At 41.2% G+C, this 25,459-nt stretch overlaps 1 protein-coding gene across 3 annotated transcripts in view; it reads left to right on the forward strand.

Moving 5' to 3' along the window:
* Positions 1 to 1,952: 1,952 nt before the first annotated feature.
* hdgfl2 (HDGF like 2) overlaps positions 1,953 to 25,459 on the forward strand; it is a 69,347-nt gene continuing 45,840 nt past the window's right edge. For all 3 annotated transcript variants that reach the window (XM_067968120.1, XM_067968122.1, XM_067968121.1), the window contains exons 1-3: positions 1,953 to 2,136; positions 24,417 to 24,493; positions 25,106 to 25,244. In XM_067968120.1, the coding sequence (XP_067824221.1) occupies positions 2,065 to 2,136; positions 24,417 to 24,493; positions 25,106 to 25,244 (288 nt within the window). In that variant the 5' untranslated portion in view covers positions 1,953 to 2,064. The remainder of the gene's footprint in view (positions 2,137 to 24,416; positions 24,494 to 25,105; positions 25,245 to 25,459) is intronic.

Below are 25,459 nucleotides of genomic sequence, written 5' to 3' on the forward strand. Positions count from 1 at the left end.
ATGTGCTAACAAAACATGTTCCAATTACTTAATCAATGCATGAAAACCCAGCAAGTGTTACAGCAAAACGGTGGTTTACTGTGCATATTTAGGTAAGAATGCCGCCTTGCTGAGAACATCACAACCAGAGGAGGTAGTTTGTCTTTTTTCCAGGCTGATGGGCTGGTGTCAGCCAGGCATAGTGACAGGGATGCTTCAATTGGCCTGAGCGCCCTTGGGCTACAGAGAGGAAAAAATCAACCAGCATCACTAACCATCGACTCCTTCTACAAAGTGCGCTTGTATGGATGTTAGGTGAGAATAGGAGCAGTTTTGCTCTGCTGCTGTCCCCATTCAAAATAGCTGCTAACAGTCACTTTCCAGAGCCACACATGACGAATCATTACTTTGGCAAGATACTGGAGGGCAGCTGGTGTTGGTGGAATTCTAACCCAGCAAGTCAGCACCTTCAAGAGAGAGGACAGAAGAGAAAATTGGAAAAAATCATAAAGTTATGGAATAAATTGTCAGCTGACTTACTGAACCATTGAAGGAAATAAATAGATTTTTATCTGTATATGGAACAGAGTGATGCAGACATAACACCATAGGAGAAAGAGAGAAAAATAGTCTGTTTGGATCTGGAACATGAACTAAATGTTGGTATAAACTGGACAACATGAATAGGATATTTTGTCCATTTAGCCTAACCTTTTTAATGTTTAATACCTCATGTTTAATATAGAATTTTCACCATTGTAATGGTCATCAGCTGGTAGCATTCATCTCTGCATCTGAAAGTTATGAGTTCAGACCCCTGTCCAGGATTTGATCTCATTACCTAGGTTGGCACTTTCGTGCAGTACTGAGGAAGTGCTGCAGAGGTGGAGGAGCTTTTCCTCAGATGAGGTGTTAAACTGAGATCCTGTCAGTCTATTCTGGTGAATGTTAAAGATCCCATAGCATTATTTGAGGAAGAGTAGAGTGTTGTGACAATCATGTAGTGCAATTTACAGTAACTTTCCAATCAGGTGGACGTGTACCCAATTTTCACCCCTCTTTGCTACATAGCCAAAATATTAAAAACCCATTCAGTACCTTTTAATGGGTCAGAACTGCCCATCCTGAAATACCATGCACTGCATGCAGACTCTTGAGAATTCTGAATTCTAGATCTTTTCTGACATACTTGTATGCTATTTTTGTTGCAGTATGCTAATAAGTGTTTTTTTTTCAAATTATAGCACTGTTGTCTTTTCACAGCTGCCCCTACCTTTTAGAAGTTAAGAAGTTAGAACAAGGGGTCCCCAGGAATGTGTCAATATTTGCAAAGGGTCTTCCACCCTCAGAAATGTTTGAAAACCATTCTTTTCTTTTGGGCTCACACATGAAGAATGGCCACTTGGGAAAGGTACAGAGCTGTCACGTTTGTAGTCCAAACGTCCAAAACCAGATGGCATTTTTTTTTCAAACGCTGAGGGCATGCATGAAATGGATCTGATTACGCATGTGCAAATGCAAAAGCAAACCTGGTGTGCTATGCATGCAGCATCAAAAACTGTACTTTTTCTGATTATCAAAATTACCAGGCAGTCACCCACCCACCCCCACCCCCACCACCAATATGGACAGGTAGCTTCTCAACTCCTCCCCTTTTACAAGGTACCAGAGGGCTGACAGTGCTCGGTTAAGTGCACCCGCACCTGAAGACAGGAGGGAAATTATAGAGGAAAATTATTTTGTGAAATAGCATCTAGGCACCAACCTAGAGACCATAGCTCATTATGCAACATTCAACCTAACCCCCCGCCCCCCCTTTCTGCGCATCACACTAACCTGGCAAGCCCCCTTGCCTGACGTCATAAGACTGACATGCGCGTCTTCTAATCAGCGATTGTAATTGTGGCACAGTGAACATCAGGAGCCAATCAGAGGGTGGAGAAGGCGGGACTTCTGGCAGCAGGTTAGGTTTTACCCTCCCCCTCGGGCGCTGTACAGTATTCGAAACGCTAAGAATCGCGCTGCGGTGCTGCTTGAGTCCGTTTTTTAAAAAAATTGCTTTAATCAGGCAAGATCGACAAGAAAATGCCTCACAATTTCAAAGCGGGAGATCTGGTTTTCGCTAAAATGAAGGGTTACCCTCACTGGCCGGCCCGGGTGAGTATCGCGCTGTCTGATACGCTTTGGCGGGAGGGAGAGTCTGACAGGGAGAAAAATAATAAAAGCAAAATCAAAACTTTTTTTATTTCAAATATGGTGCTCAAATCAGTGTGAGGTAAAATGAAACCGTTCTCCTTTTGCATTTTATTTTTTTTCTGTGGTCAATTCTTTTGTTTTTGTTGATATTAACGAAGAGGGAGAAGGCAAGAGGCCTGTGTGTTTTTGGAGCTTTTTTTTTGTAAGAACTTTATTTTTTAAGCAGATATTAATATTGAGTCTCTTTATTGGTGTGAGATTTGTGGCTGAAAGTTTTTTTGTTTTGGGGGAGGGGGACGGATATGTGTTGTACAGTGTGGATTTTTCTGGATGCACTTGCGGTTCTGCGCATGCCTGACGTTCACGGTGCATTATGGGGGCTGTAGTCCTTCAATCTGACAAGTGTTCATGTGACGTAACACAAACGGAGTTCCTGACGGACTACATTTCCCAGCATGTAGCGCGCCGAGGCTGCTTATACACACAAGCTTTACCCAACCTATCCCATGCCTGTGTATCATCATTACCTGACAGGTTACCTGAAGAAAGTGTTCAGATTAAATTTCTTCAGATATTTTGTAACTGGATTCTGCTAAAAACATTATTTATTATGGGTGATTACCTCGCAGCTTTACACTATAATGTAACAAAAGTAAGGTGGCAGCCATGGCTCAGTAGGTAGCACACTCTCCTCTGAATCAGGACTCCAGAGACTTGAGCACATAATCAAGGCTGACACTCCAGTGCAGTACTGAGGGAACGATGCACTGTTGGAGGTGCCATTTTTCAGATGAGATGTTAAATTGAGGCCCCATTTACCTTCGACTGTGGAAGTTAAAGATTTCATGGCACTATTTGAAGCAGGGGAATTCACACGGTGTCCTGGCTAACATTTATCCCTCAACCAGCATAATTTATTTCATTGTAGTTTGTGGGACTTTGCTGTGTGCAAATTAGCTGCTATGTTTCCTACATTACAACAGTCACTACACTTCAAAAAGGAACATCGGATCAGGAAGTTGGCCATTCAGCCCCTCGGGCCTGCTGTGCCATTCAGTTAGGTCATGGCTGATCTGCACCTCATCTCCATTTTCCTGCTGTTGCTCTATATTCCATGATACCCTTACCCAACAAAAATCTATCTATCTCAGTCTTGAAACCTCCAATTATCCACAGCCTTTTTGAGACGAAAGTTCCAAATTTCTACTACCCTTTTGTGAAAGCTTCGTCGGTTGTAAAGTGCTTTGGGCATCCTGAGGTTGTGAAAGGCACTATATAAATGCAAGTCCTTTCATTTCCTATAAATTGACTGCTGTGTTTGCCTATGTAACAAAAGTGACTACATTCATTTATTGTGAAGCACTTTGGGATGTCCGGAGGATATGATGATGTGCTTTTTCTAATATGTCTGCAAATTTTTAAAAAACATAATGCTTTTCCAAAACTATTCTACTATATTTTCAATAATGTTAATGTGCTGTTTTATGCTGTCATTTGGAAGCTGGAGTGCTGCTCACTTTTTGGCGCAATCGACTGGACAATATAAATGCCTCTGACCCTTTGCAAAGTGATTCCTAGCTAACCTGCAATTATTGGTTTGCAGGATATGTGCTGAGTGGAACAAGAATCATCCTAGGTGCACCCTCACTGGGAGGCAGGATAATCAAGTTGTAAAAATATAGTGGTTATCAAGAGTGATAACAAAACTACTTATTCTGACCAAGGAGGTTCAGGTTTTGTTGGTTGTTTGATTCTGATGCTTGATTATTGCTTTTAAATTATTCCAGTGTTTATTTTTAAAGTAAAGATTACTGTTGTGGGTCTGTTTTGTTTTAATCTGGATCAGTTTTTTTGCTGGTACAGTCTAAGTGCACAACGTATTGTGGAGATGAGATGACGCTCAAATTGAAGGATTGATCGAGTTTTTTCTTCTATTCCTATTTCTGAATGTGATAAATGTGAGTCGGCGTTGGATTGTGGCGATCTGGTGCTTATTGGTAATTAAGAACACTTTATTTTGCTGAAAACTTGCACCATAGTAATGGTGCATCCGTGGCGTACGTCGTTATTATGGTGCAGAAATCCCAAGAAATTTTGACGTGAGTGACTTATGCCATGCCATGATTTCTTGGGACTTTTGCGCTGTTCCCTCACTGAAAAAAATTGAACAGCTAATTATTATAGCCCTGACCCTCATTAAAATCAATGGCGAGATCAAGTTTGCTGAATAAACACCACTGTGATCGCCACAGCTACTTAGACCATTGCAGAATGGCGCTGGTGGGCTCTGTATGTTTGCTGTTATCACAGGAATCATCGTTTACTGTTTAAATTAAGAAATAGTTGTGTTGTCTATATTATGTGCTTTTTTTTGTTTTATTCAGTGGTGCAGTTATGACTCTGTCTCGGCTCACTGGTGCAAAGCAACAGAAATTATATATTTCTGGCGGCAGGGGGTTGCCCGTTCCTAGCCTTAAACTACCATCCAAATGAAAAGAAATATGTAATGTAGATCGTCAATCCCATTCGTTATGAACGAGATCATTAGTGATCAAAATGTGCCCATTTACACCTTATTACAATTCAATTGGCAAGTCAGAAATAGCATGGGAATTAAAGACTGCTTGAGCAATTGAGGACTGAAAGCCTCTGGTTTATTCATACATTCTCAATGGGAAGTGGGGTGGGTGGGGGTGGCGGCGGTTATATATATATATATATATATATATATATTAAAAAAAAAGTCCTTGGGGCGAATCAGTTCTCTCTAATTTGAACTTGTGCTTGTTTCTGCTACTAGTTCAACCTTTAAACATCTATTTTAAACACTTCTGGGCCGAAGTAGCATCACATTGCAATAGGTTTTTGCTTTAGCCTTTGGCTGCGCTGCTGCTGAATCACCGCTATGCTTGCTGTGGCATATTCTAATAATTTTTCCAGAAAATTGTGGTGTAAATTAAAATGGATCAGGGATCATAACGGTCTAACTTATGGTGTTTGTTACCAATATCCCCATTGCAGCATATTCTGGGCCTTTGCGATGTCTTCTGTGTAATGACATGACTAACATTGATCATTACGATTTCAGTAAAGCGTAATGCTGAATGTTTGAAAAACTCCCAACAGTATTATTCAAATATATGCTGTATCTGGAGAGAGGATTTTGTGCTGTAAAATACTAAGCTGAAGTACTAGTTACAGGTATGACCATGGTGGTGGAAGTGACAAAAAACTCCATTATCACAGAAACAGGACATGGGCGAAAGTACACTTTTTTCCCCCTTTATTGTCTGGTGATAATGCTAATGTCAGAGGTCCAGAATTACAGATACTACATGTGGATCTATGGATATAACATGCTGTTTAGTGGGATGTTATTTTTAATACATTTTGTGTACTGTGCACAGTTCTTGCCTCCATATTATAAAAAGGATATAGAGGCACTCGAGAAGGTGCAGAAAAGATTTACAAGGTTGATACCAAAACTGAGAGGTTATATCCATCAGGAAAGATTGAACAGGCTGGGGCCCGTTTTTCCTGGAAAAGAGAAGGCTGAGAGGTGACCTGATAGAGGCCTTTAAGATTTTGACAGGGTAGACGTAGAGAAGATGTTTCCAAAACTCGGTGTCATAAATATAAGATAGTCACTAATAAATCTAATAGGGAATTCAGGAAAAACTTCTTTACCTAGAGAATGGTTATATTGTGGAACTCACTACCACAAGGATTAGTTGAGGCAAATAGCATAGGTGTATGTAAGGGTGAAGCTAGATAAACACATGAAGGAGAAAGGAATAGAAGGATATGTGGATAGGGTTAGACGAAGTAGGGTTGAATGCCTGTTTCTGTGCTATACATTCGATGTAATGTAGTAGTATTGTTGCTGTCTCTCTTTTGAGATAAAAATTTGTAAATATTTTGAGTGTGTTAAAAACTTTACAATCTCTACATGTGTTTTCCACTTCAGAACAATAAATCACACCTATTCAGACAAGATTCCACATTTGATAGAGATATCCTGTACTGCTAAGCATAGTTTTGTGTGTATGCTCTTTACTTGTATCACACATGCTTGTCTCACTAAAAGGAGGGAAATACAACATGGTCCCAGGTCTCATTAAAGCTTTGTTGAGCCAGTCAGCCAGAGTGGAGTAGAGCAGGATAATTCTGCCACTGACTTTATTTTTGCTTCTCAAGCTGATTGAGAACTCTTGCTGTAGGGAGTTATGGTTATCAATCCTAAGCGCTATCACTTTGGCGCAATGCATTCATACATCTCCTATTTTTATTGAAATGTGCATTTCTAAATGTGCCTGTGACAATTACTTCACATTGAATAACAAAATAAACTGTTTTTACATTGAGTAGTTTTGATGTAAAGTTTACTGATTATTTATAGTTTGTAGAATAAACTTTTAAAGCTTGTAATGCATTTTTCACTTGTGACTGACTTGTATTGAGGTAGGAGGCATTATTTAGTGATGTGCTCTGTGTTGAGCATTGATTTTGGAAGGGCTATTTTAGTGGAGGCTACCTTTTTGTATGGTGAGAGCCTTGTCTAGCTGCTGAACTGCAGAAACGTAATCAAAGACACAGTTGCTTTCAAGTCAGTAAGAGGACAGAAGATAATTTTATCAAGTTACTTTTCCTGATCAACAGTGTGATCCATTATTACTCTGTCCTTGGAAGTGACAGAAGTTTCTTGAAGGAGGAACAAGCAACATGCAGTTCTGGGTACTTCATTATGGGAAGAATATTACAGTTATGGAAAGGGCACTAGAATTAACTAGGGAGGATCGAATAGAGGTTTAACAAAATTAGAAAGCATTTTTAATTCATGCTCGGGATGTGGGCGTTGGGGCAATTTCTTGGCATGGGCCTTTCTTGCCCATCCCTAGTTGCCCTGAGAAGGTGGTGGTGGGCTGCCTTCTTGAACCACTGGGTAGCAGCTTTTGATACAGCTGAATGGCTTGCTAGGCCACTTCAGAGGGCAGTTAAGGGTCAACCACAACACTTTTACTGATACCAGCTTTTGAATTCCAGATTTCTTTTTTAAACTGAATCCAAATGCTCAAACTGCCTTGGTGGGATTTGAGCTCACGTTCTCTGGATTATTAGTCCAGGCCTCTGGATTCCTAGTCCATAACCACTGCACTCTTGTACTGCATTGAGTTGGTAAATAATGAGAGATTGTTTCCACTGGATGACAAGATGATAACAAGGAGGCATAGATTCCAGATTATTACTGGAGGAACAAATTGGGGAGGTTAGAAGACATTTTCTAAGGGTTATTGGAATGTGGACTGCTTTGTCACAAGTGGCTTTTGAGTCAGATTGTAATGTAATTTAGAAGGGAATTCGGTAAGTATTTGAAAACGGAGAATGTAAAATGACAGGGAATGAGTTATAGTTGAAGAGCTAGCACTGGCACAGATGATATAGCTGGCCAGATTCCTGTGGGGGCTGACCAGAAAGAATCATAACAAAAGTGAGTATTATGTCTGCTAACCAGTATAATGTAGTGCTATCTTGTTTAGTAGGTTGAGTTAAAGTTTGGAATTGCTACACTGTTTGGTTACGTGTATTCTGCAAAAGAAACCAGTTTCTTGATTTTTGTATTGACCTTATCTCATTAAGGAGCGCCTCACCCTTCCCCTTCAGTGGTCTCTGTTAAATATATGTAAGGAATCTTACAACACCAGGTTATAGTCCAGGTTATAAGATTCCTTACATTTGTCCACCCCAATCCATCACCGGCATCTCCACATCTGTTAGATATAGGCCTTGAGTTTAACTGCCAGCAGGTATCTGGCAGGAAACTGCGCTGGTGAATTAATTTCTGATTTTAACAGTCAGGCTGACTTCCTGGCAGAAAATTGCGTGCCACCCAGCAACACAAGATAGGTGGTGGAATCGGATTCCGGGAATGTTTTTAAAGGGGTCTCTCATTTGGGGAGGGGTCTGGGGAAGGGGGTGCCTAAGCTTTCCTTGTTGGGCCCCGAGGAGCAATTTTGCTTCTCCTAGTCCCACAAAGGAAAGCATTTTTAAAAAAAAAAACTTACTTTTTTTGGCTTTTCTCTTCTGTGCCAGGTTAGCCTGGTGGGAAAGCCTCAGCGGTTCCCCTGCTCAGGCCTGAGTTAAAACTGCAGTCAGGTCCTGATAACCTCATGAGGACCCAACATGCATATGTAAAGAAGGGCCCTGCCGACTTTGGCTGGCTGTCTTTGCCGCCTGCTCAGGAGAGAAGGTTACAATCATGGACAATGGAATATTGATGGCTTCAGGCCAGGTAACTAGCTCAGGACATTTTAACTGCCTACCAACCCAGTTTCCGCCAGGCAGGTAGCGTTAAAATCGCCTCCATAGTTTCATTTTCTTTTTGTGATAAGTCTGGTAGCATATACTGTTGATATTAAAGAAGCATTATGTCATAATTAAAATCACCACAAAACTTATTTGATGTCCAGACCATGCCTTAACAATCCATGTTAAAATTTTAAGTTACAATTAAGTTCTTAAGATAGATGTTATCGTCATATAATATTGCTAGTGGTGGAATTTTGGATTCATGTCTCCAGACTGGCATTAAGCAGCCTGCGTTTTAGTATGGCAATGTAGTAACCTATATAACCTATATAAATTTATAAAGTTGCCTATAAGGTAAGCATTCCTGTGATACCTTTGTTGTAAAATAGCACATTAGATCCAAAATTTAAAGCAGCTAGCATCTTTAATTGTGCCTACTAACTTTTTTGTTTTGATATGAGTTTGCTGAAAATTGAGTTTTTGTCTGTAGTTTGATGTAACGGCTCTGTCTGATGCAATTCCATTTTGATGGCTTTCTTTTTCTATCACAAAATTTGCATATCATGTTGTGAGGAAATTTGAGTTTCTTTTGCCCCAAGTTAAAATCTTATTCTGTACCTGAAGCAGGCGCCCTTTCACTTGAATCTTACAATTGAAAGTCATCTTGGACCCGTGGCCCAAGGTCGCTTTCACAGTATGTGTGATTCTTAACTTTATGCAAATTTGTTCAATCTGGCATCAGATGTGAATTATGGGCTTAAAACTAACTGATTCTTTTTGTTTTAAAAACATATTTGTTTTAGAAAAGACATGAGTTAGAAGTTAGAAACATAGCATGGTTACAGCACGGAAGGAGACCATTCGGCCCATCAAGTCCCTGCCGGCTCTCCAAGAGCAATCCAGTTAGTCCCACACCCCTGCCTTATCCCCGTAGCCCTGCAAATTTTTTCCCTTCAAGAACTTATCCAAGTCTCTTTTGAAAGCCACGATTGAATCTGCCTCCACCACCCCCTCAGGCAGTGGGTTCCAGACCACAACCACTCGTTGTGTAAAAAAGTTTTTTTTCTCACGTTGCCTTTGGTTCTTTTGTCAATCACCTTAAATCTGCGTTCTCTGGTTCTTGACCCCCTCCGCCAATGGGAACAGTTTCTCTCTATCTACTCTGACCAGACCCTTCATGATTTTGAATACCTCTATCAAATCTCCTCTCAACCTTCTCTGCTCTAAGGAGAACAACCCCAGCTTCTCCAATCTATGCACATAACTGAAGTCCCTCATCGCTGGAATCATTCTCGTAAATCTCTTCTGCACCCTCTCTTCGGCCTTCACATCTTTCCTAAAGTGCGGTGCCCAGAACTGGACACAATACTCCAGTTGTGGCCGAACCAGTGTTTTATAAAGGTTCATCGTAACCTCCACTGCCAAGTTGCTAGTGTTGTTCTGATGATGGGGTGGGTATATTCACCCTTTGTCCAGTGATACTAAGGTTACTAGACCTGGAAGTTGGACCCCTAGTCAGTGCTGACTGAGCTGATTTCCACTAGAGCAGTGGTATGAATGCGATGATTTGGCTTCAAAAGTGACCATGGGGTGGGGATCAATCAGAATTCTTATTCCTAACACAAATGCCGGGCATACACTGCAAATTGGTTGGCATCTGTAAAGAGATAAGGGAGGTTATGATATTTTGGGTGCGTATCGGTTCTCATTCCAGATCCTTATGCTTATCTACTGGCCCATGCTTAAAGTGTGCATATCTGGATGTTCGATGAAGACAGTTTTGTGTTCCATATCATTCCCCTCCCCATCTCCTCCAAAATAGTCAAAGCTCCTGATCAAGTGACCAATTTTAGATTCACACATCAGAAGAATGGCACTTGGGTGAAATACTGGGATTACCAGCACCTATGGAACTGTACTTCATGAGTCAGTGCCTCAGGAAGAAAATTGGGAGAAAAGAAAAATCCAGCAGTGTATTTGACCATGTGTGGAAGATTTAGTGTATTCAATCTGATTTGTCACAATTGTGTTCTTGCTGGCCTGTTGTGAAATATGCTGGTGTCAGTTCAGTAGGCCAATGTTAATTTTTAGCTCCATATGAGTGCAGAGTTACTGAACCATCACAATTTTCTGACATTCTCTATCTGCCTTGTAGAGTGAGCTGCCTTAGTAACCAGCCTGTGTAGCACGTATGCAGCCAAAATGTCGACCTGATTCAAAACTTATTAGTTTCCCTAACTATATCAAGGTGTTAGGGAATGCCTCATTGTGAGGTAGTGTGGCAGGAAATGTTTGTGTCCGCAATGCTTTTTTAGATTTGTAAGACAAAAAAATGATTTGAGTGTGGACATGTATAAAATATGATATTGAAATAATCTCTCCTCTGTTGTACTTTCTTGGTTGCTCAGGCATAGTTAGTTGCCTGAGGTTGCTCTCGAAATATTTACATAAAGTAAACTTTAACCCTTGGATTTTTCTTGTATCCAGAGGAGCAAACGTGATTCGGTGTTTTGATGTACAGAATTTCAGTTTGTAACTTCGAGTTATGATACATTCCTCTTGCTGCAAATGTCACTGGTCAAGGTCACGACTAAGTACTTTTAGATCAAGCTCAGCTAAAGTTATTCTGTGACACATGAACTTGAGATTTAGACTGGAAGTGGAAAGAATGCCAAGCTGTAAAATTATGATGAAAGTTAAAAGTAGAGGAAAAAAAGGACCTGGAATAAAAATTGGATAATAATCCTGACTGATACAAGACAGTTAATAGTTTTCTTGTGACTTACAGTATCAGGGTTACTAACTTAGTTTATAAATGGCAATCTTTTTAATTTAAAAGCTGATTTCTATAACATTTGTTTTAATGATGAGGGAAAGAAACTCCTCCTAAACAGAAAATGGGTACATGCCTGTTTTTCTCTGTAATTTACAATCTGTTAATGAAATTATGGGACTGCATATCTGAGATGTAAGATTTTTGACAATTCAATTTTGTTAGCATGTTGCTAATTGCAGACTTTCTTCCATTTATTTTTGTTGGGTTTTATCTAGGAATATGTTATTCTCTGAGCAAATGAGTTTCAAACAAAAGTACATTATTGTGTTATTTCTGGTTACATTTCAGTTTAAAAAAAAATTCTGTCCTCATGTTTTTGCTTCTCTTAGATTCTCACTTTTTTTTGCTCTGAAGTAGCACAGCTCAGATTGAAAACTCAGTGGCGTGGGAGGATTTCTTTATTCTGTGATGCTGTCCGTTGGTGCTCCAGCACCTTGTGCCATTACTTCTTTCTCAGTAGGGACTGTGGGTCATACCTCTTGCTACTCGTTTGCATATGCTAATGACTTTTTGTCTCTCCAGGGATTAAGTGTGCTAACACAAGATCCCCAATCCCAGGATAGAATTAGCATGTTCATGCAGTTTGTTATGAGTAATTAGTTCTGTTACTGTTTTCAACAATAAGCTTGCTTTATTAGATTGTAGGACTCTTTTTAGCAGTAGTACATAGGTACCAACGACATAGGTTTAAAAAAAGGGATGAGGCCCTGCAACGTGAATTTAAGGAGTTGGGAGATAAATTAAAAAGCAGGACCTCAAAGATAGTGATGTCAGGAATACTACCAGTGGGACTTGCTAGTGAGTATAGAAACAGGAGAATAGACCGGATGAATGCGTGGCTGCAGGGATGGTGTAGGAGGGAGGGATTTAGATTCCTGGGACATTGGGACCAGTTCTGGTGAAGATGGGACCTGTATAAGCGGGATGGGTTACACCCGAGCAGGACCGGGACCAATGTCCTCGTGGGGGTGTTTGCTAGTGCTGTTGGGGAAGGTTTAAACTAGAGTGGCAGGGGGATGGGAACCTGAGCGGGGAGTCAGAAGGGAGTAAAGTTGAGAGCAGCAAGAGAGGGGAAGACCCAGGGGAAATTTACAATACAGATAGTACAAACAGTTGTTCAAGAACAAGCAAGATGGAAAAGCGTAGAGAAGCAGAAAGAAAGTGTACTTTAGGCACTACAGATAAAGTGAAAACTAGAAGGTGTAAGGCAATTAACCCAGCATCAAAGCTGAAGGTCAGGCTAGGGTGTGTGGCCCAACTAAAAGTTCTATATACAAATGCATGGAGTATATGGAATAAAATAAATGAACTACAAGTTCAAATTCAAATTGGAGGGGATGACATGATAGCTATTACTGAGACATGGCTGCAGGATGGTCAGGATTGGGAACTAAATATACCGGGTTATAAGGTCTACAGGAGAGATAGGGAAAATGAAAGAGGGGGAGGAGTAGCCTTAGTGATTAGAGATTAAATCACTTCAATGATCAAGGAGGATATAACGAGAGGTAAGCAGCCAACAGAGACCTTTTTATGGGTTGAATTGAGAAATAGGAAAGGATCTAAGACTATAGTGGGAGTTGTGTATAGGACCCCTGGTAGCAGCTCTGAAGAGCGAGATTGTATAAATGCAGAGATTAGACAAGCATGTAACAAAGGCATAGTGGTCTTAATGGGGGACTTTAACCTTCATATAGATTGGGAAAAGCAGACTAGCAACTGTCTGAAAGGTAGTGAATTTCTTGAGTGTGTCCGAGATAGTTTTCTACAGCAGTATGTCCTAGAGGCAACAAGGGGGCAAGCCATACTAGATTTAGTAATGAGTAATGAACCAGATTTAGTTAACAGTTTAACTGTGCGCGAACATCTATCCAATAGCGATCATAACATGATCGAGTTCAATGTAGTGTTTGAAAGGGGGGGGGAAAAGTGAATCAGCTGCTAAGATTCTAGACTTGGGTAATGCCGACTTCAATGGGATGAGACCGAGACTGTCCACAGTAAACTGGGCAAATCTGTTAATGGGTAAAACGACTGATGATCAGTGGGAAATGTTTAAAGAAACATTTAACGTGATACAGAATCGGTTTATACCCCTGAGGGGCAAGAAGAACTCTACTTGCCAAAAAAAACAGCCATGGACAACTAAAGAGGTAAGGGACAGAATAAGACATAAGGAAAGGGCATACAAAAAGGCAAAAAATGGCACAGATCCTGGCGAATGGGAAAGATACAAAGATCAACAAAACAGATAGTAAGGGCTACAAAAAGAGAGTATGAAAAGAAACTTGCAAGGGATATCAAAACCAATACGACGAACTTATATTAGGAAAAAGAGGGTGGTCAGGAGCAGTGTTGGCCCCTTTAAAAACTGAAAGTGGGGATATTGTCATTGACAATGGGGAAATGGCGGACATGTTGAACAATTACTCAGTATTTACAGTAGAAAAAGAGGAAAGCATGCCGGAAATCCAAAGAAAACTAATATTGAATCGGGGACAGGAACTCAATAAAATTGACATAAATAAAGCAACAGTAATGAAGAAAATAACAGCACTGAAGAGTGACAAATCCCCAGGACCAGATGGTTTCCATCCCAGGGTTTGAAAGGAAGTAGGTGAGCGCATTGCAGATGCTGTAACTATAATATTTCAAAGTTCTCTAGATTCAGGAACTGTCCCTCTATATTGGAAAATTGCACATGTCACTCCGCTTTTTAAGAAAGGAGAGAGAGGGAAACCTGGGAATTAAAGACCAGTTAGCCTAACATCTGTTGTGGGGAAAATGCTGGAGTCTATAATTAAGGATAGGGTGACTGAACACCTCGAGAATTTTCAGTTAATCAGAAAGAGCCAGCATGGATTTGTCAAAGGTAGGTCGTGCCTGACAAATCTGATTGAATTTTTTGAAGAGGTGACTAAAGTAGTGTACAGGGGAATGTCAATGGATGTTATTTATATGGACTTCCAGAAGGCATTTGATAAGGTCCCACATAAGAGACTGTCAGCTAAGATAGAAGCCCGTGGAATTGAGGGAAAAGTACGGACTGTGTTAGAAAGTTGGCTGAGCGAAAGGTGACAGAGAGTAGGGATAATGGGTAGGTACTCACATTGGCAGGATGTGACTAGTGGAGTCCCGCAGGGAGCTGTCTTGGGGCCTCAATTATTCACAATATTTATTAACGACTTAGATGAAGGCATAGAAAGTCTCATATCTAAGTTGGCCGATGACACGTAGATTGGTGGCATTGTAAGCAGTGTAGATGAAAACATAAAATTACAAAGCGATATTGATAGATTAGGTGAATGGGCAAAACTGTGGCAAATGGAATTCAGTGTAGACAAATGTGAGGTCATCCACTGTGGATCAAAAAAGGATAGAACAGGGTACATTCTAAAAGGTAAAAAGTTAAAAACAGTGGATGTCCAAAGGGACTTAGGGGTTCAGGTACATAGATCATTGAAGTGTCATGAACAGGTGCAAAAAATAATCAATAAGGTTAATGGAATGCTGGCCTTTACATCTAGAGGACTAGAGTACAAAAGGGCAGAAGTTACGCTGCAGCTATACAAAACCCTGGTTAGACCGCACCTGGAGTACTGTGAGCAGTTCTGGGCACCGCACCTTCGGAAGGTCATATTGGCCTTGGAGGGAGTGCAGCGTAGGTTTACTAGAATGATACCCAGACTTCAAGGGTTAAATTACGAGGAGAGATGACACAAATTGGGGTTGTATTCTCAAGAGTTTAGAAGGTTAAGGGGTGACCTGATCAAAGTTTATAAGATATTAAGGGGAACAGATAGTTTCTCTCTATCCACCCTATTTCTACTGGTTGGGAAATCTAGGAGTAGGGGGCACAGTCTAAAAATTAGAGCCAGACCTTTCAGGAGTGAGATTAGAAAACATCTCTACACACAAAGGGTGGTAGAAGGATGGAACTCTCTTCCGCAAACGGCAATTGATACTAGCTCAATTGCTAAATTTAAATCTGAGATAGATAGCTTTTTGGCAACCAAAGGTATTAAGGGATATGGGCCAAAGGCAGGTATATGGAGTTAGATCACAGATCAGCCATGATCTTATCAAATGGCGGAGCAGGCACGAGGGGCTGAATGGCCTAAGCCTGTTCCTGTGTTCCTAGTAGTACTTGTTTGCAGACAGCCAGATAGATTTGCCACCTAATATGAAATAGCATTTAAATAGCACAGTTGTCAATATATTGAAAAGTGCTTTTTGTTCTCCTGATATCAGGAGAGCAAAGTTTCGTATTTGCGATTAATCCTTATTGATATTTGGTGCTAAACCACTCTCTACAGCAGTATACATGCCAGCTGCAACTTTCAGTGGGTGCTGTGATCAAACTTGAAACCTGTCTGTATTGATGAATTTCGACAATCCTTTGTCTTGAACTTTGTTTATTTCCTCTTGTTATTGCTGTAGCTTACTATACAAATACAGTAACAATTCAGTGCATGTTAACTCATTGGAATTAGTAACTCCCAGTCATAGATAGAAGGCTTGAATAATTCTGACAGTTAAACCTCAATAATTATAATTTCAGGGCACCAACATATTTATGCTTGCTCAGATTTAAATCTATTGGTGAATGCAGGTGTGGAAGCATGTTTTTTACATTTTAAAAGCTGCTTTATTGTTTTGCAATTGAGATCCCTGTCAAAGTTTGTAAGCAAAACCACATGCAAACCATGCAAGTTGAACACACATTATTCTTCATGATGTGCCCCCGTTGCATATTATGCTAAACAAGTCTATTGCCAGTGTTGCTTCGAACAAATCCATTCTCCCCAATACACAGGAATAGACCATAAAACACCATCAAAAAATGGGGAATGTGGAGAACTGTAGAAATGTGCTGATAATTGAGTTTATGGTGATAAAGTGTTCCATAGCCTTAGTTTTTTATTCGTTCATGGGATGTGGGCGTCGCTGGCGAGGCCGGCATTTATTGCCAATCCCTAATTGCCCTTCAGAAGGTGGTGGTGAGCCGCCTTCTTGAACCGCTGCAGTCCGTGTGGTGAAGGTCCTCCCACAGTGCTGTTAGGAAGGGAGTTCCAGGATTTTGACCCAGCGACAATGAAGGAACGGCGATATATTTCCAAGTCGGGATGCTGTGTGACTTGGAGGGGAATGTGCAGGTGGTGTTGTTCCCATGTGCCTGCTGCTCTTGTCCTTCTAGGTGGTAGAGGTCGCGGGTTTGGGAGGTGCTGTCGAAGAAGCCTTGGCGAGTTGCTGCAGTGCATCCTGTGGATGGTACACACTGCAGCCACTGTGCACCGGTGGTGAAGGGAGTGAATGTTTAGGGTGGTGGATGGGGTGTCAATCAAGCGGGTTGCTTTGTCCTGGATGGTGTCGAGCTTCTTGAGTGTTGTTGGAGCTGCACTCATCCAAGCAAGTGGAGAGTATTCCATCACACTCCTGACTTGTGCCTTGTAGATGGTGGAAAGGCTTTGGGGAGTCAGGAGGTGAGCCATTCGCCACAGAATACCTAGCCTCTGACCTGTTCTTGTAGCCACAGTATTTATGTGGCTGGTCCAGTTAAGTTTCTGGTCAATGGTGACCCCCAGGATGTTGATGGAGGGGGATTCGGCGATGGTAATGCCGTTGAATGTCATGGGGAGGTGGTTAGACTCTCTCTCGTTGGAGATGGTCATTGCCTGGCACTTGTCTGGCACGAATGTTACTTGCCACTTATGATCCCAAGCCTGGATGTTGTCCAGGTCTTGCTGCATGCGGGCTCGGACTGCTTCGTTATTTGAGGGGTTGCGAATGAAACAGTACACTGTGCAATCATCAGCGAACATCCCCATTTCTGACCTTATGATGGAGGGACGGTCATTGATGAAGCAGCTGAAGATGGTTGGGCCTAGGACACTGCCCTAAGGAACTCCTGCAGCAATGCCCTGGGGCTGAGATGATTGGCCTCCAACAACCACTACCATCTTCCTTTGTGCTAGGTATGACTCCAGCCACTGTGGAGTTTTCACCCTGATTGCCATTGACTTCAATTTTACTCGGGCTCCTTGGTGCCACACTCGGTCAAATGCTGCCTTGATGTCAAGGGCAGTCACTCTCACATCACCTCTGGAATTCAGCTCTTTTGTCCATGTTTGGACTAAGGCTGTAATGAGGTCTGGAGCTGAGTGGTCCTGGCGGAACCCAAACTAAGCATCGGTGAACAGGCTATTGGTGAGTAAGTGCCGCTTGATAGCACTGTCGACGACACCTTCCATCACTTTGCTGATGATTGAGAGTAGACTGATGGGGCGGTAATAGGCCGGATTGGATTTGTCCTGCTTTTTGTGGACCGGACATACCTGGGCAATTTTCCACATTGTCGGGTAGATGCCAGTGTTGTAGCTGTACTGGAACAGCTTGGCTAGAGGCGCTGCTAGTTCTGGAGCACAAGTCTTCAGCACTACAGCCGGGATTTGTCGGGGTCCATAGCCTTTGCTGTATCCAGTGCACTCAGCCGTTTCTTGATATCACGTGGAGTGAATCGAATTGGCTGAAGACCGGCTTCTGTGATGGTGGCTATATCGGGAGGAGGCCGAGATGGATCATCCACTCTACACTTCTAGCTGAAGATGGTTGCAAATGCTTCAGCCTTGTCTTTTGCACTCACATGCTGGACTCCGCCATCATTGAGGATGGGGCTGTTTGCAGAGCCTCCTCCTCCCGATAATTTCACCAGACTGCTGCTGCTCCATGAATTATTGTCATTTTAACTTGTGCACCACTATCGAAACATTGGTTTTATATGCAATGTCACCCCAGTTAGATACCTTACCAGTTTGCTTTCTTGGTTTTGGGCATATTAATATGGACATTTCAAACCCTTTTTTATAACTGTTACCTTGATGCAAAAGTGCTGCTACAGTCTTTAAAAGGTTAATGGAGGCATTGATAATACATTAGAAGGTTTGGATTTTCTTTTAATAATTTTTGTAGTATATGTATATAATAAAAAGAATCAGGTCTGCATGCAACTCCTGCCAACTTTAGGAATTACAAATTCCAGTATCCATGTTTTTAGTGGAAACTACATATGTGAACTTGTCACATTGTAATTACACCCTCTTACCAGTGGAGACATTGCAGCACTACAAATAATAGGAGGGTGTAATTACAACATAACGGGCCATAATTTGCTGTGGCAGGGCATCCATCAGCAGCTGCCATTAGTTAGACTTGCCTTTGCCTGTTTAGGTTTTTAAATTTTTTGCGTGGCATGTTGCTGAAAGTGCGAACTGATAACGTTGCAGCGAGGGAAACGGCATCTGCCACCTAGTGAACAGGGCAAGCAACTGTGTCTCCTTAAACAACCAGATTAAAGGATTGTGAAATTAACAGTGCAAGGACCGAGAAGGAAGTGTAAATTAGAGTGGGTGAATTCAATGTCAAATCAGGTACAGAAAGAGAAATAAAGAGAGGGAACTAAAGATTGGATTAAAAGAGACAGAAAGGAAAAGTTTAAAAAACAATTTAAATTTTAAATTTTTTAAAACCTCCAACAACAATTAAAACCTGAAGTAATGAGACTCCATAATTGTAATAGTTAATTTTCAGCACTAGAATGATTGGCAATATTTAACACTTATCACGTTGTTAAAAGGGTACTTAGACTGAAATGGACAAGACTTAACTTTCTGTTGCGAGTTTAGTTCGTAGCTACCGTGCAAATACAGCAACTCCATGCCTTTCAATGATGAGGCAGACAGTGAGATGCCATTTTCGCAAAGGTAACGGTGGAGCCTTGCAATGGACAGCAACTTTTGGATAATTAGATATTTGCATCTGCCCCTTGCCTGAAGTTGCTGTACCATTTGTGCGTAAATAACGGTGAGTGCCATTAGTCTCACTGTTATTGTGACAACACATTCTGGCCCAATAAGTTTATATAGACAATTTCTGTTATAAATGTGGATGTAGGAATTTATAATGGAAATATCAAAAGGAAGAATATATGACTTTAAAGTGGGGCTGAATTAAATCTGCGTGTCCTAGTCCAATTATCCCTTGCCATCTAACCCCACTTCACTTGAAGACTATATTTGGTTCTTGACTCCTTGTGTTTGCAATGCAATGGGAAATTGAAACATTGAGAGATGAAGGGGTCAAGGAATGGCTTTTGTGATTAACAACAGTGTGCATGCGTGAAAAGTGTCCTGACTATACAGTAAAGAAACGGGAGCAAAAGTGTGGGCATGTTAGTTTTTTCTTGCCAATTTTCCCTTCTGTTGTAAGCATTAATTCCTTGCTGGTGTACAGTAGCATAGGTTCTAGTTGCCCTACAGTGCCTCAGCCAGGTAGCCATTGTTCATGTGTGAGCTTTTACATTAATTATTGGCAAGCTCCTATGGGTGCTGGTCACCCTCCAGTACCTCTCCCATGTGACCTATGTGAGCCTTACAGTGAGTGTTGGTAAGCTATCTAATCACAGGCACAACACAGCTGAACACAATCCCATCTTTATCTAACGTCCACATGTGCACACTTCTAATAATGTTGCTGGATTGTGATAATTTCCATTTCCCAGCCCAACCAAAGGTTGCTGATGTCTTCTGTAGCATCTCTACCACTGTTGCAGCTCCAACTAAATCAACTAGCTCAGTACAGACTGGGAATCAAGATATGTTTTTTTCAATTTTCTCACCTCCTCTTCTGAAGATGCTTATTCCTGACGAGGTACAGATCCAAGGGTGCCACGTAACCATTCTTCAAATGTGAGCCCATCTTCCAAAATTCCCTAGATTCTAGAACGGTCCCAGCGGATTGGAAGGTAGCAAATGTAACCCCGCTATTCAAGAAAGGAGGAAGAGAAAACAGGGAACATTTAGCCTGGCAACAGTTGTCAGGAAAATGCTGGAATCCATTATTAAGGAAGTGGTAACAGGGCACTTAGAACATCATAATGTGAATAGGCAGAGTCAACATGGTTTTATAAAAGGGAAATCGTGTTTGACAAATTTATTACAGTTTTTTAAAGATGTAACTAGCAGGGTAGATAAAGGGGAACCAGTGGATGTAGTATATTTGGATTTTCAAAAGGCATTTGATAAGGTGCCAAGGGCTCATGGGATTGGGGGTAACATTAGCATGGATAGAGGATTGGTTAACGGACGGAAAACAGAGTAGGGATATATGGGTCATTTTGAGGTTGGCGTACCGTAAGGATCGGTGCTTGGTCCTCAGCTATTTACAGTCTATATTAATGACTTGGATGAAGGGACTGAGTGTAATGTATCCAAGTTTGCTGATAATACAAAGCTAGGTGGGAAAGTAAGCAGTGAGGAGGATACAATGAGTCTGTAAAGGGATATAGAAAGAATAAGTGAGTGGGTGAGAAGGTGGCAGATGGAGTATAATGTGGGGAAATGTGAGGTTATTCACTTTTGTAGGAAAAATAGAAAAACAGAATATTTTTTAAATGGTGAGAAACTATTAAATGTTCGTGTCCAGAAAGACTTGGGTGTCCTAGTACAAAAATCACAAAAAGTTAGCATGCGGGTACAGCAGGCAATTAGGAGAGCAAATGGCATGTTTGCCTTTATCGTAAGGAGGTTGGAGTACAAGAGTAAGGAACTACAATTGTACAGGACTTTGAGACCTCACCTGGAGTACTGCGTACAGTTTTGGTCTCCTTATCTAAGGAAGGATATACTTGCCTTGGAGGCGGTGCAACGGAAGTTCACTAGGTTGATTCCTGGGGTGAGAGGGTTATCCTACGAGGAGAGGTTGAGTAGAATGGGCCGATACTGTAGAGTTTAGAAGAATGAGAGGTGATCTCATTGAAACATATAAGATTCTGAGGGGTTTGACTGGGTAGATGCTGAGAGGTTGTTTCCCCTGGCCGGAGAGTCTAGAACTAGGATATCTCAGGATAAGGGGTCAGCCATTTAAGACTGAGATGAGGAGGAATTTCTTCACTCAGGGTTCTGAATCTTTGGAATTCTCTACCCCAGAGGGCTGTGGATGCTGAGTTGTTGAGTATATTCAAGGCTGAGAGAGAGGTTTTTGGACTCTAGGGGAATCAAAGGATAAGGGGATTGGACAGGAAAGTGGAATTGAGGTTGAAGATCAGCCATGATATGATTGAATGGCAGAGCAGGCTCGAATCCCTCCATGGCCTCGCCCCTTCCTTTGTGACCTCTCACAATCCTCTGAGATCTCTGCGCTCCTCCAATTGTGCATCCCCAATTTCCATCGCTGCACTATTGGTGGCTGTGCATTCAGCTGTCTAGACCCTAAGCTCTGGATTACCCTCCCTAGACCTCTTTGTCTTTCTACCTCTCTCCTCCTCCTTTAAGTCGCTCCTTAAAACCTAGCTCTTTGACAAAGCTTTTGGTTACCTGTCCTAATATCTTTTTTGTATGGCTCGGTATCAAATTTTGTCTGACGCTCCTGTTTACTATGTTAAAGGCTCTATATAAATGCAAGTTGTTGTTGTTACACTGTTGGAGTGAGCTTGTACCCATGTATGCAGTGCATATTTTGTCTCCCCAGTATGATCCTCTCGTGCATATTGTTGAAGATAGATGTATATTTATTCGGAGTTGATTGTTTGAAAATCCATTTAAAATGATCAAGAATGAGTGAATTACCGACACAAAACAATCTTTATGCTGAGGTCTTAATTTGTTAAATAAAACCTTGCACCTAATGAGAATATTTCGAGGCAACTGATCTGAAAAGAACTGTTTGTATAACAGATCCTGCATAGAGTGAAAGGACACCTCAAGGTTACATTGTGTTTTGAACTTTCGGGTCAATGTTTTAAGTTTACATTCAGCCAAGTAGTAATTGCTGTTCCTGCTAAGAAGACTCATTAGTAAAAAGAATACAGAAATTGATTTGAAATTCTTTAATTTTAGGTCCTTGAATTTAGATTATCTTGAGCTAAAATAAACTCCTTGTGTTCCTTTTTGAGAACAGAGCTGCTTGTATGCACTGCAAGCCTCAGATTGATGCTTTCTTTGTGTTTACAACTTCTGGCAAATATTCAAAAAGCTCAGAAAGAAATGGTAGTTTCTTTGCTAAAATTGAGGTCAGCAGAGTTCTGGCAGCTGTGCTACAATGATGGACATTACTATGCTTTTAGTCTTGGATGCTTGCAGTTACAATCCAGCTGATCTAAGCTGAAGATAAAAGAAATAGTTTAAAGAGAGCTTGTTTGAGGGGGGAAAAACCGTTTGCCAGCCTTTACTTCAGTTCAAGCTCTGGCCTTTGAGTGTGTGTGTGTCCATATATGTGTTTATTGCTCAGCAGTTCCTCCTGATGACCCAACACAAAATCAGTAGTGTGATCTGCAGGTGTGCATTGGCAACTTTGTACAGTGTGGCTGTACTCGTGCTGTGGTGCTTTTAATACACCAGAGGCATGAATTCAAAAGATCATAAATTATGTCAGTTTAAAAAAAAGGAAAGAATTAAGTTCTAAAGCTAGTAAGTGGCTACCATATTAGTTGTTTAATGGGCTGTGATCAAGTACTTCACAGGACATGGTTGTTTATTTGCTGTTGGTGGGGTGGGATGGGGGGGTTGATGGTTGTCTGTGTCTGTGCAGTGTAGCAGGCCAGGATTGAACGGTGGGAATGAAGAAAAATTGTCGGTTTTCTGTCAGTGCCTTTTGGATGCAGGACTGGATGGCCAAATTGTTCCGATCCTTGTGTCCTGGCCAATATTTATCCCTCAACCAACATCACTAAAACAGATTATCCGGTCATGCATCTCATTGCAATTTGTGGGACTTTGCTGTGCGCAACTTGGCTGCCGCGTTTCCCTACATTACAACAGTGACTACACTTCAAAAATACTTTGTTGGCAGTAAAGCACTTTGGGACATCCTGAGATCGTAAAAGGCGCGATATAAATGCAAGTCGTTTCCGGTATTACCCCTGTGCTCGCTGACCTACGTTGTCTCCCGGTCCAGCAATGCCTCGATTTTAAAATTCTCATCCTTGTTTTCAAATCCCTCCTTGGCCTTGCCCTTCCCTATCTTTGTAACCTCCTCCAGTTCTACAACACTCCGAGATCACTGCACTTCTCCTGTTCTGGCCCCTTGCGCATCTCCGATTTTTTTTTTTTGCTCCACCATTGGTGGCCATGCCTTCATCGCCTAAGCCCTAAGCTCTGGAATTCCCTCCCTAAACCTCTCTACCCCTCCTTTTTAAGATGCTCCTTAAAATCTAGCTCTTTGACCAAGTTTTTGGTCACCTGTTCTAATATCTCCTTATATGGCTTGGAGTTAAATTGTGTTTGATAATCGCTCCTGTGAAGCACCTTGGGACATTTTACAGTGTTAAAGGCATTATATAAATAGTAGTAGTAGTAGTATTTCCCTAGCGCTAACATCCATGACCTCGAAGTGCAGAAAAACATATTGTGTACCAGACTCTGGGTTTATCTCAGAATTTCCTGGATGCCAGGTTTGTGTTTTCTGTTGAATGCTGATTCAAGATTAGACACAGTGCCATGGGAAGGAAGCAAATTTCTGGTGAATCTCCTAGACTGCTTGTGCATTTCCTAACCCTAACCCTCTAGTACCTGGTTACAGGACTGAGCAGATCACCTGCCAATGACGAGGGAACAGGAAGTAGATACTTAAAGTACCTTCACCACACGGGTTGCAGCGGTTCAAGAAGGCGGCTCACCACCATCTTCTCAAGGGCAATTAGGCATGGTAATAAATGCCGGCCTTGCCAGCGACGTCCACATCCCATGAATGAATTTTTTTTAAAAAGTGGGGGGGGAAGGGAATTAAAAGCACAAACTGGTATAGAAGCTACCATTGAATTCAGAAATTACAACGATCAGTAAGTTCAGAAATGGGTAATGTCAACATGGATAATTGTTACCGATGAAGTTACAAAGTTTGTTTCCTTGATTATTAACGTACAGGCAATTTGCATGTTGAGATGGACACGGTGATATTACAACCTGAACAAATCATTGGACGTATGTGTTTCAAACATGTAAAAGTGACTGTTTGTTTATATTGGAAAATTTGTGCCTGTTGAATTTTGTATTCATAACTGAATAGTAACCCTGAAGTATATTAATTCCATATTGTTCTGTTTCAGATTGATGATGTTGCAGAAGGAGCTGTGAAACCTCCATCAAATAAATACCCAATTTTCTTCTATGGCACTCACGAAACGTAAGTATCTCTCCTTTTTAACAGCAATGTAATGTACAGTCAGTCATAATATTTCAATTGTGAATCTGGATTTGTTTACCAGCATACATCATCATTTTCTATGGTGCTTTTTCACTGTAGGCTAGGCTTAGTGTAGTGGCAGGAGTGAGTCTTTGTTTTGTCAAGTAGTAGTAGCAAGTTTCGACCTGGTCAGTGTTACCACACTTTCTACAAAAGGTGATGTTTAATTAGGTATAGCATTGAAGGAAATAATTGACAGTGGTTTAGAGTATTTTAGAAGGACAGATGTGTGTTGCCACTTGTAGTGCTATGGTTGGGCTGCAGCCTCCAAGTCTAGTTGGCAAATACAGCACTAACAAGTAATCTCTAATCTTGTATTTTTATTTTACTTTTAAACCTAGCAAAACTGGAAAGGAGAAGGAAAGGTTACCTGGGGAAAATACTCCCTCACCTGCAATCCTTCAGATTTTATACCTGTGAATCTCTCTCTTCCCCACTTTCACCCCCAAATTTCTGGTTTATTACACGAGTGTATAAATAATGTTTGACGCTCACACTGTCTCTTAGCCTGTATGGTCAGTTGGTTTATGTTTCTTTATTTTGGTTATCCAGGGCATTTTTGGGACCAAAAGATATTTTCCTTTTTGAAAAATACAAAGACAAATATGGTAAACCCAACAAGAGGAAAGGATTCAATGAAGGATTGTGGGAAATACAAAACAACCCGAACGTCAGCTTTACCGCACCACTGGTGAGTTCAGCATCATTCCGTTGAATTCAACAGCAATGTAATTTATGATCAGTCATAATATTTCAATTGTGAATTTCAGCTTACTTTTCTGTGTGCTGAAATCCACTGTGCCGAACCAAATTCACGCCAGTGTTGTGCCTGACAGTGTGAGATGTGGACTTAGCGCGGGTGAATTTTTGTGGTAATTTGCTTTTGTTCCATAAAGACTTTGAATT

Source organism: Heptranchias perlo, chromosome 29, assembly GCF_035084215.1.
Source record: "Heptranchias perlo isolate sHepPer1 chromosome 29, sHepPer1.hap1, whole genome shotgun sequence".
NCBI lineage: Eukaryota > Metazoa > Chordata > Chondrichthyes > Hexanchiformes > Hexanchidae > Heptranchias > Heptranchias perlo.